The sequence below is a fragment of the Paramisgurnus dabryanus genome, chromosome 19 (assembly GCF_030506205.2).
Source record: "Paramisgurnus dabryanus chromosome 19, PD_genome_1.1, whole genome shotgun sequence".
Lineage (NCBI taxonomy): Eukaryota > Metazoa > Chordata > Actinopteri > Cypriniformes > Cobitidae > Paramisgurnus > Paramisgurnus dabryanus.
In genome coordinates, this window is record NC_133355.1 from 9,107,324 (window position 1) to 9,124,240 (window position 16,917).

Genomic DNA, 16,917 nt, shown 5'->3' on the forward strand with positions numbered 1-16,917 from the left:
TCTCATGGGTTGTGTTGCTGATTTGATTAAGATCAAAACCTTGATTGACATACGCCAAGGGAGGTTCTCATTAATTTCAGCTTTGGTTACGTATCGGGTATCTTTACTTTCATAGTGACCTAGATTATTATGCCAGCCACATACTGTAGCAACTAAATCTTCTGATGAGTTGCAGACATAGTCTTGTTAATGTTCTTCCTATCTTTAAATCTGCCCTTGTTGCTCCTTGTTATGACGCCAACACCTTCAGTCAGCTTGTGATTGTCAATCGTGTTTATGGGATATCTGATCTGAAACGTACACGATATAAAGCAGTTTTAGAAGGTGCAGGGGTCTCATTTATAAAACTGTGCGTAGGATCCTTACTAAAAGTCTATGTATGCACAAAAGCCAAAAATGGCATAAGCCAAATAATATAAAGACTTATAAATCAAAGCAATGTTCCCTTTAAAAAACACAGATCACCTGCAAGTGTGCATACATGAATCTCCCTTAGATCCAAGTCTTCAAGCCCATTCTCCCATCAAGTTTGTTTTTTATAGATCACAACTTTTGCGTGGGAACTGGCGTATGCATGTTTCTACCCCCGATAAAATGCTATGATAAAAACCTGTTTATTGTTTAACTTTAAAAAACTTGACATATATGTTAAAAACAATAATAGATTTAACATTACAGGTACATTTAATTTTACGGTAAAATAAAGTGTACGGTTTTAGAAAGTAAAAGGTGTGAATTGCCATATATTTTATGGTGAAATCTCTATAATATTCAACTATATTATGTACTTAAAATAATTAAAAGAAGATTAAAATGATAGTTTCTGTAAGTTAAAAATATAAATCACTGTAAAATTTTACGGTAAAAACAATAAAAGGCCGTTCCCACAATTCCCTGCAAGACTCTTCACATTTGATTATATTTAATTATTCAACTAAATTATTTATGTACTTTTATATGCCAAAAGATTATTAAAATTATGGTTTCTGTAAGTAAAAAAAAATCACTGTAAAATTTTACGGTAAAAAAACAATAAAAGGCCGTTCCCACAATTCCCTGCAAGACTCTTCACATTTGATTATATTTAATTATTCAACTTAATTATATATGTACTTTTATATGGCAAAAGATTATTAAAATTATGGTTTCTGAAAGTAAAAAAAATCACTGTAAAATTTTACGGTAAAAAACAATAAAAGGCCGTTCCCACAATTCACTGCAAGACTCTTCACATTTGATTATATTTAATTATTCAACTGAATTATTTATGTACTGTACTTTTATATGGTAAAAGATTATTAAAATTATGGTTTCTGTAAGTTAAAAATATAAATCACTGTAAAATTTTACGGTAAAAAAACATTAAAAGGCCGTTCTCACAATTCCCTGCAAGACTCTTCACATTTGATAATATTAAATTAAAATAATTATGTTTCCTCTTGCATTTTTATCCGTTACATAGATTTTATGTGAACCTGTGTTTTTAATGAATGTTTCTAGCATTATTTTCATGTCACATGCATTACCATCCAGGTGTTTTGTGTTTGTGTGAATTACACTGTAAACCATTTCTACATATAGTGATAGCGATCTGTGAAAAGGCCACTTGTGATAAACATGAAACATGCTTGATTCAGCATGTGGCTGTCCATTTTACCACCTGTGTTATGGTGGTAAGATACTGTATGTAAAAACAAAAAGCAGTACAAAGCAGATTCATATAAACAGACATATATATCAGTAAATTAAATACACAGTTAATAATTGTAAAATATACAAACGTTGAAAAAATGTAACTGTATTTTTACAATTTTTAACCGTAAAGCTGTTAACATGTCATCTGTATTTTTATGGAGGTTGTTTACTGTAAAAACTATTTATTTTTTACAGTAAAGATTTCTAAAATAAATTAACAATTTTATTATGCCGTACAAAACAGTACCATAAAAACAGTACCATATACAGTAGCTGCTATGTGTTTGTATACGTAAGTTTTATGTGTGTGTTTTTTATTGAAAAGGATGAAGTTTTGATACACCCTTAAAAGCTGTTAAATTATAAAATGAAGTTGAAGTTGATACTTATTTTAGCTATATTTGTTATATGTATAAGTTACAGCAGCAGCTCAAATCTAGATAATAATATTAACTCCTTAAAGAACAATGGGGTCCTCGCACCTAATAAAGATTTAAAAAGGCAATTGAAAAGACCTGTAAATGCAATTTCTACTTAAAATCTAAACCAGCAAATATAAATACTCTATATATTATTTTTACAGTGTATGAACTCTTGGTACTGATTTAAACTGAAACATGAATCATATGGATAGAGGACCTAAAGCAAATAATCTGCTGTAAGATGGACGCACACACATTCAGCATTTTTTATAAAAGCAAGCGTGTCACTTTCAGTCCTGTCCTTCCCTTGAGCGAGGCGTGGGCATTAATGCATTGTTCTCTTTATAATTACAGTGTTTGTGTGTGTGTGCGTATGAGACACCTCATTCCTGTATTCAACTCCTGGAGATTAGCCTTTGCATAGACTTCCTCTAGATGTAAAGGTTGTTCGAAACGGTTGGCGACAACATTATGCTGCCTTCAATGATATCTGAGATACAAATGAGTCTAAAATAAAATAGACTATTTCATACAATACTTATGTGCATGCTACTATGCGTCTTCCTGTAGCTCATAGAGCATTTTGATATGTGCAAATGTCATGGGTTTGATCCCCAGGGAATACAAATTTTAATAAAATGTAGGCTATACCTTGAATGCAATGTTGTGCTAACATGCTAAGGCTTAACTGTAAAAATCTACATGTCATTTTAGTTTTAATTGCCTTAGAAAGATGCTGCCATACAGCTACTGTATAAAAGTTTGTTCATACAAACAGGTACATTGTGTAAACACATGTTTCCGCTATAAAGGATGGCAGATGATACAATGCTCAGCAAACATCAGGTGATCATGGCAGTCCGCTGGTTTGCTGTACACCCCATCCAAGAAATAATGACTTTTTATAAAAATACACTCTTTAAAAATCTCTCTTGATGCCAACCCTTTGACCCACCTCTGTCATCCTATCCATCTGTATTACCACATACATTAGACATAATGCACAAAAGCCGGGAGGCAGAGCATTATGAATATATCATATATTGGATATGAACCATGCATACAAAGTTACAAACATGAAAATAAAACGCTGCAGTGAAAACTGCTAACAATATGCACATAGATCCCAGTTTTACACATTCATAGAATATATCATATTTTATTTTACCCAAAAGGTTGTTCCACACACACACGCACACACACAAATATATATATATATATATATATATATTTATAATATCCTATATATTTAATAGATTTTTTTGTCTTTTCTGTGAGGTTTTTAAGGTATAGATATTGCTCCCCTGAAATGAATGCCTTTCACTTCTATTTTGTTCTGTCTCTCTTTTCTCTGTTTTACTTCCAGTCCTACAACAGTAGTTCATTATAAACATTATTCCGTCATAACGATATTAAGACTGTTAAATGAGAAATCAAATATATTCATATGAAGACTTTACTACGTCTACACTTAAGATTACAATGAAAAAGTCCACAGGTCTAAATATCAATCTTTGTAAAAACTAAAAAATGTTATAAGTCACACTCTCGCAAATAAACACATGCTTGACACTGAATGACATCATAAAATATAGTGTCAACATGTGCAAGGAAAAAATCACAGTTTGAGTTTATCAAAGGAAATAAGTTAAATGGATAATTGTGCAAAAAAATAACACCTCGGTAAAAATGTACTGTATAAGTTAACGGAGCAATAACAACGATACCATAATAATAAAAAACGACAACTATATTGGAATGCTAAATAAGTTACAGGCATAACCTGATGATAAAGCACTGGAATTGAAAGAGTTTGAAGAACCAAAGATCACCATCACACACATCGAGTATTTCAACATGAATCAATAAGAAGTGCGGATGGAATTCTGTTACTTGAGTCACCGTGTTCGAAAACAGAAATGGAGGGAAAAAGAGGATGTATTGCCTTCTTGTTTCATCTTGAAAGTAGATGTCGCTTGTTTCTCAGCCCTTTCTCGCTGTTGCTTTTTAATTCTCTACCTTACCTCCACCCCCCATTACTCCCAGTACACAAAATCTTTCAATCTCTTCCCGACCCTCTTGTCATTACACAGGTGTTGTTCTCCTGTTGAGAGTGTTAGTATTTGAGCTGTCTCCTTTGCCCAGTCGATCCAAGGTTCCCATCCCTCGATCCCTCTCCATGTTTGCGGAGGATCCAGCCGACAGGGGCGGTTGCTGGGGGCCGGAGGAAGACGACGTATTGAGGGTCGCGTTGGCCGACGCAGCCAGGTTAGACTTGGAGAGGGAAGGGAGCGTACCCGTCATGAGTGCTCCTCCACCTCCCTCCTTCGTTGGAAAGTAATTATGGAGCTGGTAGAGCGTGGCACGGTCGACTGTGCCGTACATGGGCGGCTTACCTTCCCTACCCAGCGTGTACATCGAAATATCCCCCATCCCTCCTCCGGAGTGAGTATGAGGATTGGGAAGCGTGGCTACCGAAAACGGTGGTGGGCCGGCAGCCAAGGGCGGACCGAAGTTCTTGGGATCCATGCCTGAGGTTGGGGATTGCTCACGTGAGCGGGTCGGCTCTGCCGTGGAGCGTGAGCTGGAGCGCGAAGAGCGCCGGCGGAAGCGGTATCCGGGCAGTCGCAACACAGCGGAGGTCGTGCTGCGGAAGAGGTCGGTGCGTGAACGGCAGCGCAGTTCTTTGTTGCGCTCAATGTATATGTTGACAGCCAGAACGCCCACCACCTCCGCCAGGATGAATGACAGGCCGCCGAAGTAGAACGACCAGCCGTAGGAGTAGTGCCATTTTTTGTCTTCATCCTTTTTGGGAGAGATGTCGCTGAGCGCTGCTGAGATATATACAATGACGCCAATGATGTTGCTCAGACCTAGACCAGTTTGAGACAAAAGGTTTTGTTTATAAGACACGTTTTAACACAAAAGAAGAGTTTAAACATTTTAGGGGGGGGATTCACTAAAAGAAATGCGCATGCTCATAATGCAAGTATATTTGCTGTCGGCTGAGTGTGTTGTTTAAGCACCTGATTCACTAAAGAAAGTAGACAAACCTTAATTTGCATAAAAAGAGGCATGCTTGCACTAAAAGTGCACAAATGTTTCATGAATTCACCCACAGTATTGCATCCACATCTATATTAAGATCTGATGTGAGAAACATTACCTGCCACGACAAACAAAATGCCCGCTCCCAAAATGATGTGTCTTTTGGTCTTATAGAACCGACTAGATGCCACACACACTCCACCTAGCAGCAATAATATGGCACTGAGGATAGGGAATATACTGGAGGCCCTGACTACACCTGAAAGAAAGAAAAAACATTTTAGTGCAATGCTTTTTATTCTTCGATTACAGCAAAACATCTAACAGACTCTGGAATATTGCACACAAAAAAAACATTCCCAACTCACGTAAAAGGTATTCGGCAGCATCCTGGTCATAATCAGCATCTTCTGGGAAATGATTAATTTGGGAACACACTCCTCTTTTCAATCCTGAAAATGAAAGAGAGACTGAAATATCCTTTAAAAGTGTCAACGTGCAGTTTTCTAAAAAAAATAAAAAATAATGTATTAGGTTGGCACCATGCCCTGGTGTTTAGCACATGGTTGATGTGAGATTTAATCTGGCTTCATCTTTTACCGTCTTAGTGTGTCTTTTCCTTTCCCTATTATTTAAAGTGGAAATCTGCCAAATGTACGTTTCTAAATGGAGTTCAAGAGATCGCAGTCAGACAGACTGTGAGGTGTTTTGTTTGAAATGGATTCAGAGTAGATGTCAATTGCTATGAGTCATCACAGGTCAAAGGTGTCAAGCAGTGCTCTCTTGTGATATAAGCCGCTCACTTTAGATAACATGATGGCATTGCATACTATATGCCCATTATCTTCCAGGGCTTAATTTTAACCTATAGGATGGCATTTGTTAATGCATTGTGCTTGTTTATAGCATTTATGTGCGACAGCTTAATGGTTGTGTCTGAAACCAAGGCTGTTTAACGGCTAAATTCAGACACTGTTTGTGTACAAAGAAAATAGTTTCAGGCTTTCTATGCATCCTAAGATCACTTCTAATGATAAAGTGAGCTAAAATATATAAAATGGACATAAAAATGCTCCGTCGCCTCCGAATTGTGGGACATCAGGAAGCATTTTCTATCTTAGACACAGTCAATGGAAATTTTGCACTGACATTCCAATTCTTGATATAAAGTATCTAACAATAATAAGAAGCTTTGCTATCTTTTGTGATAATCTTTTGCACGACTTTCTGTATTTTTGTAAAGATGACTAAGCGTAAATGTTGAGTTAAGACTCTGAAGACACGTTTCCCATTACAACGCTACCGATTTGTGCTATACAAAGCAGAGGACCGAAATGAGCAACATTATAAGGCAAAATGACTTTGTTTTTGTCTGGTTTGATTATGCCGCAAATCCAATGAGAGCGCTGCGTGGCACCTTTGACTTAAAATGACTCATCACATAATCATAGCCGTTGACATGTACTCCTCTAGGTTTCTAATGTAAATGGAAAAATACAGCTCATGTTTGTTTAAAAACCGTCTCTTGAGGATTGGCTTGAGCAAGAGAGGTATGAAGGTTAAACACCCCGCATTTTAGAGCCCAATGGGTAAAAAGACCTGCATGGAGGCTTTCAACAATGTTTAAGCCCTAAGCTACAGTATGGGCTTGTTAAGTCAAAATGTAAGGATTACTGTTTCTGAGTCCAAGCTTTCACTCATTTCTATAGAGGATATTATTTAAACAGATGTTTATGAGCACTGTTTATTCATATCACACATTTAAAGGTGCAGTGTGTAAATTTAAGGAGGATCTTTTGACAGAAATGCACATAACTATATTGTCAGTGGTGTATAAAGACCTTATATAATGAAATGTTACATTTGTATTACCTTAGAATGAACCGTTTCTATCTTTATACATAGCCGGTCCCCTTACATGGAAGTTGCCATTTTGTGCCAATATGTTTCTACAGTAGCCCTAAATGGACAAACTGCTCTACATAGCTCGTTTCCTCACTATGTTGCCTCAGACGATAACATAAATATTCTCTATGTGTATCTCTATGTGTTTCGAAAGGGAGGGGTGAGAGCAATCTCACCGCTAGATGTTGCTAAAATCTACACACAGCACCTTTAAGTGAAAAATGTATAATGTACACGGCAGTCTCCAGGCTCACAGAATTACTGACAGCAATATAATAATTAATAATTCGTAAACAAATCATGTTTATATGTCCATGTCTGGTCATCTCGAATTTTGTAATCGAGAGAAAAATTAGGATTGGGTGCTTTTGGTAGTTTCGCATTATGATACAAGTGAACCAATGAAATCACTGTATATATTTGGTTTAATATTTTAGAAATAAATCCAACTGTATTTGAAGAGTTTGGTTCTAAAACGCGATAAACGCCATTTAAAACAAAATAGTTACCGCCAAAATCAGTAATGTATCTGTCACGGTTAATCCGTGTCATGTCTTGTCTCTGTTCCGATTGTTATCACCTGGACATTCATTGATTAATTACCTGCCTCATCACACCTGTTTGTCATTTAGTCTGTGTGTATATATACCTCTGTCTTCTGTTTGCTCACGGCTGGATCATTGTCTTCGATACCCTGTCTGTTTCCTGTGTTCATGTTCCTGAGTTTCTGTATTCACCTTGTCAGCCCTCGTGTTTTTATTATTAAATGTTATTTATTTGGAACCTTGCGTTTGCGTCCTGTCTCTCCTACCCGTGTCGTGACAGAATGATCCAGCCAAACTGGACGCAGCAGGTTCACGGAGGGCGGCTCCCCCAGGAGTTTCGTCGAGGGGGAGTAGTGACATCGGGGTTCATTCCCCATCAGTCCCGATGTCTCTTGGGGACCACCGTGAGCGATCGCTCGCTCCTGCGGGAGGAGGATCGGCCCAGGCGGTCCCCCAACGGTTGAGTCGTCGTCGACGGTCCCTCGGAGGACCACCATCCTGCTCGCAGGGGGATCCGGAACGGACCACGCCCGATCATTTCCCCGGGGTGGCTACCGAGGGTCTCCGTTTCCGCGAGGGGATGGGAGATGATTTCCGGGGGCATCTGATCGTCGACGATTCCCAGGAGGGGGGTAATTCGTCTGCCTCGGTTCTCGGAGCGATCGCTCCGGTTCTCCTGGCGCAGTCCGGCCAACCGTCCTGTTGGTCTCATCCCGGCGGCTGCCGGCTTCGCCAGGGTCCCCAAGCCCTCCACCCCTCCCTTGGACTCTCGCTACCAGACTTTGTTTTTGTTGTGTTTTATGTGAGTGTCTGGTAGCCACTCGTAGAGGGGAGGGTAATGTCACGGTTAATCCGTGTCATGTCTTGTCTCTGTTCCGATTGTTATCACCTGGACATTCATTGATTAATTACCTGCCTCATCACACCTGTTTGTCATTTAGTCTGTGTGTATATATACCTCTGTCTTCTGTTTGCTCACGGCTGGATCATTGTCTTCGATACCCTGTCTGTTTCCTGTGTTCATGTTCCTGAGTTTCTGTATTCACCTTGTCAGCCCTCGTGTTTTTATTATTAAATGTTATTTATTTGGAACCTTGCGTTTGCGTCCTGTCTCTCCTACCCGTGTCGTGACATTATCAAGTCAGTATTAAAAAGTCAATTCTTAATAATTCATCTTTTCGCCCTTTTTCCCAAAACGCGATAAACGCCAGTCCTCTGCAAAACGCAATAAATTCGCTCAACAAATCACAGCGTACCATACACGCATTGTACACAACAATTGTGGCACGTTGAATACACACAAAATCCTAGTTTTCCGCATCTACTTTGTACTTTGTGATCAACAAACAAACAAAAACAAAATAATACTTTTGATGGCATTGATAAACCTGTGGTGGTTTTCTGTGGCGAGGAAGAAATGTAAGCCACTCGGGCGACGGAAAAATGTCGGCTGTTGCTTGTTTTCCCGACAGCATCAAGCTTCTGTCATGCTAACACATTGACCCCAGGGGATCTTATGAATTTTTTTTATAATTTTACTTGAAGTCAATGAAAATCGAGCAGGAACAAAACATTTTACAGCTGATCCCTATTAAAAAAGTTCAGCGACGACGTCCCAAGTATAAAATCAGCAATGTTTAATCAGTGTATACTCAACTAAATGAATATAACATGGCAAAGATGAATGCACATTTATATATTGATTCAATAGATTTATAGCATTTTGGAAAAAAATTTGAATTTATTGATTTATTGTTTTTATAATACATTTTTGAAAATAAAATTATGGATTTGAATTTTTTATGTTATTATAACCTAAAGATGCTATGTGAAAGTTTGTTACTAGTGGTTTTCATCTTGTTACTTTCTTGGTTTAGAAAACACGTCTTACCGAAATTAGTAAAAATAAATTTATTACATTTTGGAAACAAACTCTTACTTTCTTTCTAGATTATAATGTGTATGAAACACTTATGAATACTGCACAGGTGGGGACCTCCTTCATGCATGATTTCCCCCCTCTCATACATACGTGGCCCATTCCTCCACCCCCACATAAACAAACAAGTTCACTTACCTTCCAGGCAGCAAATCCTCCAGAGGCCGGAGTGGGTGAGGGCTCCCGGATCCTTCTTGTCCTTGTTATGAGGGTCATCCTGAGAGGAGTTGGCAGTGCTGTTGCAGATAAAGGCCCGAGCATACAGCCAGTAGTCCGTGCCAATGGCCACGGTCATCAAGGCGAAGGCTGCGAATGCTCCCACAGTGGTGAGAAGCACCTGAATTCCCCGCTCACACCACACCATGGCTACAAAAGAGGAACAAAGGAGCACAGGAATCACAGAAAAGGTTAAAGAGATTAAGGTTAATCTCAATTCCTACAAAAGTTTATTGTTCCTAGGGGCTGTGATGCTCTTAAAAAGTCTTTAGACTATGCTAAACAATATGGTTAAAGAAAATCTTATTTTAAAATATTGTTTGGCTACCCTAATCATTAAAGGGACACTCAACTTTTTTTAAATAAGCTCATATTCCAGCTCTCCTGGAGTTAAACATTTGATTTTTACCATTTTGGAATCCATTCAGCTGATCTCCGGGTCTGGTGGTACCACTTTTAGCATAGCTTAGCACAATCTATTGAATCTGATTAGACCATTAGCATCGCGATAAAAAATAACCAAAAAGTTTGGATATTTTCCTTATTTTAAACTTGACTCTTCTGTAGTTACATCGTGTACTAAGACCGACGGAAAACTAAAAGTTGCGATTTTCAGATTCAATGGATCATGCTAAGCTATGCTAAAAGTGGTACAGCCAGACCCAGAGATCGGCTGAATGGATTCCAAAACAGTAAAAATCAAATATTTATCTCTAGGGGAGCTGGAAAATATGAATTTTTTTTTAAAGTGGAGTGTCCCTTTAATGATTGAATTATTGTCATCAGAAAAGAGCAGCTAAGACTTAAAATATTATGTAGCAAATGTGTGTATCACAGGAAAAGAAAGTCAGATAGGGTTAAACTAGAGAGACACAATGAGTGTTAGTCTGGCTGCCTGACATATCAAGTGGTAAAAGATCAGTTCACATTGCATTTTGCAAAGACAATTTGAACCTTTCCACACAAAGTACAAATGTCACCGCACCTAAATATAGGTTACTAAGATCATGAGCGGGTCTCAGGGCACACTTTGTAAGTGAGATGTTTTGATTTAAATAATTAAACCAGTGCAGTCTTGGAGTAACATGTTTGATGTGGAATTAAATGAAATGCGGCGCTATCTTCACATAAAATCTTTGTTTAAAGTTAATTCAATAACAGGCCCAATGGCAAAGATTTTGATAAGTACTCCGTGCTAATGCAACACTAGAGAGTAATGCAAAGTTGATCTTAAAGATATTTTATATTCATACTAGTATTCTAGCTTAAGGGCAAATAAATTTACAATAAAATCACAAAATGATGCAGCGGTCAATAGGTCATATACCTTTCAGGCCATAACAGTAGTGCTGTTTTTTGTCCCATTGAGAATATAGTTCCAGGCATTTATTATGAAACATTGAGAGTTACTTTTGCTTAATTACAGCATTTTTTTGCATGGATAAAGCTTTTATATGGATTGATTGAAGCATGTTGATCCGGACAAATGTATTTTGGACAACGGTTTAATGCTTTCTCTTAGAAGATAAATCAAGATGAAATCATAGCTGAAATAAAATCTTTCAGACAATCCTACTGTACATCCAATCAATATTTCATGATCAATATTAATACCTAAAAACAAACAAAAGAACTGGTTTGGGGAGAAATGAAACAAATAATATTAAATAAATATGCAATATCCAGTAAATGGCCTCCATTTTCAATTATAAACACCTGCAGATTTTACTTATTTAATCTTACATATAAAAAAGATAAAAATGCTTATGGACAAAGATATACTGTAAGCATACACTAGGGATGTGTTCAATACCTTCCTTCTGTAAATATTCATAGACAAGACAATGTTAGCCATCGACAACAAAATAAACCGGGGCAATATTTCCAAAGCAGCATGCATGGAGTAACATCTCAAGACCAAGTTAACAACAGTGAAGACTTTTGTGAAGATGTTTGCAAGAAAGTTCATTGGTAAGACCGTAAGAGGTGCGAAGCATCTACAGACAAAAGCCACAAACAATGCGGACATACAATGGACATACAGACCCTCACATGTCTGGTGGCCATTAATGAGCTCCGATTACCTGGAGGAATGTGTCTTCCCTTCCCGTCCATCCCTGCAGCACTCTGGTCCTTGTCACAGAAGATTGTACTGACCAGAACGTCCAGGCTGCATCCATCGACTGTTATTCCTGTCTCTTTCCTTCACCCCCTGCTCTCTCTCTCTCTCTCCCTCTCTTTCTTTTTCTCTCTCTCCCCGTCTCCTGCCTGTGGGTGGGTGTAGATTTTCTAGGCTTCCTTTCTCCTCTTAAAGAGATTGCATGGCAGGAATCCTTACGCTTCTCCTGGGGAGAAAGAAACGGTGAGGGAAAGGGCAGATGAGATGTTCAAAGAAGGCAGTTCACTAAGCACTATGGTGTATTTGTATAACTAGCAGCGAACCTAGATGGTTACGTTGCCCATACCTCTGCGGGAAGAGCCAGAGATATATAAAGAAGAAGAGAATAGAGAAAAAGCAAGACGGAGCGTGCGCCGGTCCGTCACCATGGCAACAGCACATTCTGAAGTCGAGAACAGAACAGGATGGTGTGTGTGAGTTGGGGGAGGGCGGTGATGTTAGTGAGTGAGGTGATGGGGGATTCATCATACCGTACCTACTGATTTGAGAAACTGTCGCCTGTCACGAACGCTAAAAATCCACCTGGGGGGTGGCTTCGATCAGCGCTCTCTTTTGACTATATGGTAATGCGGTAATGACATGCACACCAAGGAAAGCTGATCTGTCCCTCATGACAAGCTCAAACTCGAACTGTCGCTTACTGGAGTTCTGCATGTTAGGAGACTCGTCACTCCTGCTCATTCTCAGAAACAGCAACACAAATGGTGAGATAACCAACACAGCCAGATAAACAGAGAGAGAAAGTTGAAGCATTTGGAATAAATGCTAATGAAAATAAGACCTAGGCTGTTCCTGTAGCTCGAATGAAGGAACATTGCTGGGCAGTGCCATAGGCCATGAGTTCAATATAATTACAAAAAACAATATAATTACTACTAAAATATATATCTTGCAATGCACTGTAAGTTGCTTTGTATGAAAGCAACTGAAAAATGCATAATGTAAATGTAAAACATTCCTGTTGCTCAACTGGTGGAGCATTGAGTTAGCGGCGCAAAGGTAATGGGTTCAGTATACTGTAGACATACTGAACTACTTTGTATAGATAAATGCATGCACATGCTTGTATATATTGAATTAATGTTTGCATGTGTATATACATTTGTATATTTCCGTATAATTTATATAAAAATTATACATGCATGTGTGCATATTTAAATAAACATAATTATTATACACAGTTCACACACACACATATATGATGTAAACAAAAACTTTAATAATTGCGATTAAAGGTTATGCATCCCTAATTTCTATACGTACATTTCATTATAATAATAATAATTCAAATTTGATTATTATGACCTTAATTATAACTTTGACAACAAACATATAATTAATTTATGACATAAAATATTGTTACTATAAGTCCAGTTTCTTCACACAACAATACTTCCACGAATTGAAAATCTCATACATTTGAATGAACTTAAGTAGGGCAGTAACAGTGGCCTTACCATACTTACTGGCCATATCATACAGTATAGCATGGCAATAATGTGGATTCAGGGCGTGGCAGAAATAGTATAGGCCTATACAAATCACTCACAACCATTTGATTTACACACCCTACACAGCCAGTTTACACTGCATACAATAATACTGCCGCACAAATGTCATTAAAACATTTAGAGCAAATAAACGTGACCCAATAAGCACCAGGATGTCTTGGTGTGTGTGTGTGTATCTGGTAATCACGTTGTGGGGACCCTACAACTGTTCCCACAAAGACAGGAATACAAGTACATTTTTGACCTTGTGGGGATATTTTGAGGTCCCCATGAGGAAACAAAGTTAAACAAATCAAACAGAATGATGTTTATTGAAAATCTGAAGAAGCAGAAAGTTTTCTGTGGTGGTTGGGGTTAGGGGAATAGAATATGTAGTCTGTGCACTATAAAATGCATTACGTCCATGGAATGTCTCCACACAACATAGAGAGAGAGAGAGAGAGAGAGAGAGAGAGAGAGAGAGAGAGAGAGAGAGAGAGAGAGAGAGAGAATGAATGAATGAATGAATGAATGAATGAACGAACGAACGAACGAACGAACGAACGAACGAACGAACGAATGAATGAATGAAGCGTCAGAAGAAACTGATGTGTATGTACATGTACACTGCTTTTGCATTTGGCCTACAGTATACATGGGAATGCAATTTGACTTGTAAATTATTAAAAAGATTAAATCGTCAACTTCTGAATTTTTTTAACTAATGCAACACGTAGATATTTTGCAATGCCAAACGCAGCCGGTCAAGTTGTTGTTGTTGTTTTGATGTTAAATGAAATAATACATCATAAAACACAATCGACTGATCTCCTCGGTCATCAAAATGATTGACAGCTGTCTGAGACGCGGATATTCAAAACGTTCTTTTCGCGCGCGTGTCTCCAATGAGCTCGTGCAAACAGCGGTTACAGACCTATTCTCGCTATATTGACGAACAATCGTGTGTATGAAGGTGAATAATAACACGTTTAACGTTACGTGAAAATAAATTAGAAACCTATTTAGCTTATAAAACCAGCGAAGGCGTAGGCATCACATCCAGGAAACCGTCTGACCCCACAAGCAATTCAGCATCCATGTAACGTTCAATTCACAATTCATCTCTTATTTTCTATAAACCAATTTGCTGGAAATGTAGCGGTTTGAATGAAATATGCAAACGCTGATTATTTCTGAGTTTCTGGCTTACCTCTAGTTGAAGCGGGTATTCCTGTTGCGTTTTGTTGCGTTTAATTGTTTGAGGCAGTGAATGAGGGGGCGGTAAGAGACAGTTGTGTTCAATATGAATTAGGGGATGGTGAAGAAGGAATTACACGACTTTGTAGCTTAATTTTGACCAAAACATAAATCACAGATCTCCAGGAAGAGCTTGACAGGATTTAACTTTTTAAACAAAGAATATATTCTGTCAGAGAGTGATAGCCTACACCAACTAATGCTTGTTGTTGTACACTTTGTTAGGTTATTTTTCTACACTGAAAGCGTGAAAATTTCACCAGAGGTCAATGGCAATTTTGGGAGCATATGGACTTTTTAAAGAAGAAATCTGAATGTGGTAAGGCGACCGCTATGCCTATTTGACATTTAAAAGACAATCTTAGTCAGAACAACATGTAAACACCATAAATATAGACTTTAACTCATATAATCCAGATATTGGTAAAACAATATGTATTTTTATTGGCCAGTTTGGATGGCTAAAACGAAACAAGTTTGCACAACATTTACTGTACTTAGATTACACTAAAGTACACTGTCAGAAAAAAGCACAAAATCTGTCACTGGGATGGTACCCTAATAAAGGTCCTAATATTTAGTTACAGATATAAACAATACGTCCCTTTGATGTACCAATATGCACCCTTTAGGTGCAAATGTGTACACCTGGAAAGGGTACAGCCCCAGTGACAGCTTTTGTACCTTTTTTGAGACTGTGCGGTAAAACATACGTTTGGGGACACAGGGTCAGAACTGAATCTAATATTTTTTTTCCTAATTATGTTCAAAGGTTCGATATATATATAAGATGATGAATCTTTAAGTTGTTTTGGATAATAGTGTCTACTTAATGTATAAACCTCAGGGCCGTGCACAGACCTTTTGAGGGGCATGTGCTGAAACTGAAAAAGGGCACCCCCTCCAAATAAATATCACTTAATAATCATCTTAATAGCTTTTTATTTATTCACTATTAATGATTGAAAAAAAAATCACTATTAATGAATGAAAAATGACATTTTATGATAGCTTGGCATTATACAGTGCAAAGGATATCTGCCCTTGTAAGTTGGCTTTAACAATTTACATCCTGGGTGTTTGTCTGTATGTGTTTGTGAAGTGCTCGCTCTTATTTAATTGTAGAATATAATAATTTAAATTTTTTCCTCTGCTTACATACATAAAATTACATAAAAATATGTTTGAAGAAAAAAAGGTATTCTGTTTGGTTTTATAAGCTAATTTGTATTATTTGGTTAACATGTTTATGTATGTGATTGAGAAGAGGGGGAAATAGGATATTAAAGATCAAAATAGGAGATTATACTATACTATAGCCATACCATAAGCATATTCAACATGTATCTGCCTACCTGGTGCTGAGGACCAGGAACCTTGGTCTTTTGAAGGTGCAAATAACTGCATTACTAAAAAAATATACTAAATACTAAATAGACTTAACTCTATGCAGTTAATTTCAGAATAAAAAGTTATGAACCAAATAATCATACAACTCCCTTGACTAATTCAAGGCATAAGATACATGCATATACAATAAATTATATCCAGATTGCATACTGTAATGAGTGACAGGGCAATATAATGTACATACTTGTATCCTTTACACGTTTTTCGTCTCTATCCAGTTTTCCCAACTGGGCATCAATGTCTAAGACCTTTCTAATCTGATATGTTTTTGGTGTTAATGTAGGCTAAACATTTACCCGCGCGGGCGCGTCTTCTCGCGTGAGATGTGTTGACTTTAGTTAAACGATTAATACGCGTCATGCAAAAAAAATGGTAAAAACCCGACCGTGCATTCCGTATTGTTGTCACGGGTGCCCTTCACATGGGTGAACACTTGTTTAAAAACTGCTCGCGCTTTGTCAAAAACTCAATTTGGTCGCATTTTGCGCCAGCCCTTGCTGCAGTTTGGAGCCTTTAGTGCCCCCTGATTGCCTACTCGACCAATCCCGTCTATGGATAATTCGGCTCTGCTCAAATTTATAAAACATGCGCCGTTATATACATACTAGTGTTTCTTTCGTAATGACACAGCATTGTACTCAAACAACAAGATACTTATTTACCGTTGCAAGACGTTCAGCTGCCTCTGACTGCTGTGGAACTTCAGCTCGCTGCACTCAGGGGGCGGAGTTAAGAGGTTTGACAGACAGTTTGAGCGGATCCAAAAATATTTAGTTTTTTAATAATTTTATTTGATAAATATATTTGTAAA

At 37.8% G+C, this 16,917-nt stretch overlaps 1 protein-coding gene across 2 annotated transcripts; it reads right to left on the bottom strand.

The window, feature by feature from the left end:
• Positions 1–1,691: 1,691 nt before the first annotated feature.
• Positions 1,692–14,716, bottom strand: cacng8a (calcium channel, voltage-dependent, gamma subunit 8a). Of its 2 annotated transcripts, XM_065287915.1 has the most exons (6): positions 14,650–14,716; positions 11,855–12,115; positions 9,693–9,920; positions 5,534–5,617; positions 5,284–5,424; positions 1,692–4,990 (listed from the first exon to the last, which is right to left on the bottom strand). In XM_065287915.1, the coding sequence occupies exons 2-6, from the start codon at positions 11,883–11,885 to the stop codon at positions 4,203–4,205; spliced, it is 1,272 nt and encodes a 423-aa protein (XP_065143987.1). In that variant the 5' UTR covers positions 11,886–12,115; positions 14,650–14,716; the 3' UTR covers positions 1,692–4,202. The 2 variants fall into 2 exon arrangements, with proteins under 2 accessions (XP_065143987.1, XP_065143988.1); XM_065287916.1 differs by lacking the exon at positions 14,650–14,716 and having other exon boundaries at positions 11,855–12,234.
• Between the last annotated feature and the right edge of the window lie 2,201 nt (positions 14,717–16,917).

Excerpts from the sequence above, each read along its gene's own strand:
- cacng8a (XM_065287915.1), bottom strand. The coding sequence starts at position 11,885 with ATGGACGGGAAGGGAAGACACATTCCTCCAG. Across the intron at positions 5,618-9,692 it reads GAGGATTTGCTGCCTGGAAG|GATTGAAAAGAGGAGTGTGT; the intron begins GTAAGTGAACTT and ends TTTCATTTTCAG. Across the intron at positions 5,425-5,533 it reads TGCTGCCGAATACCTTTTAC|GTGTAGTCAGGGCCTCCAGT; the intron begins GTGAGTTGGGAA and ends TCTTTCTTTCAG.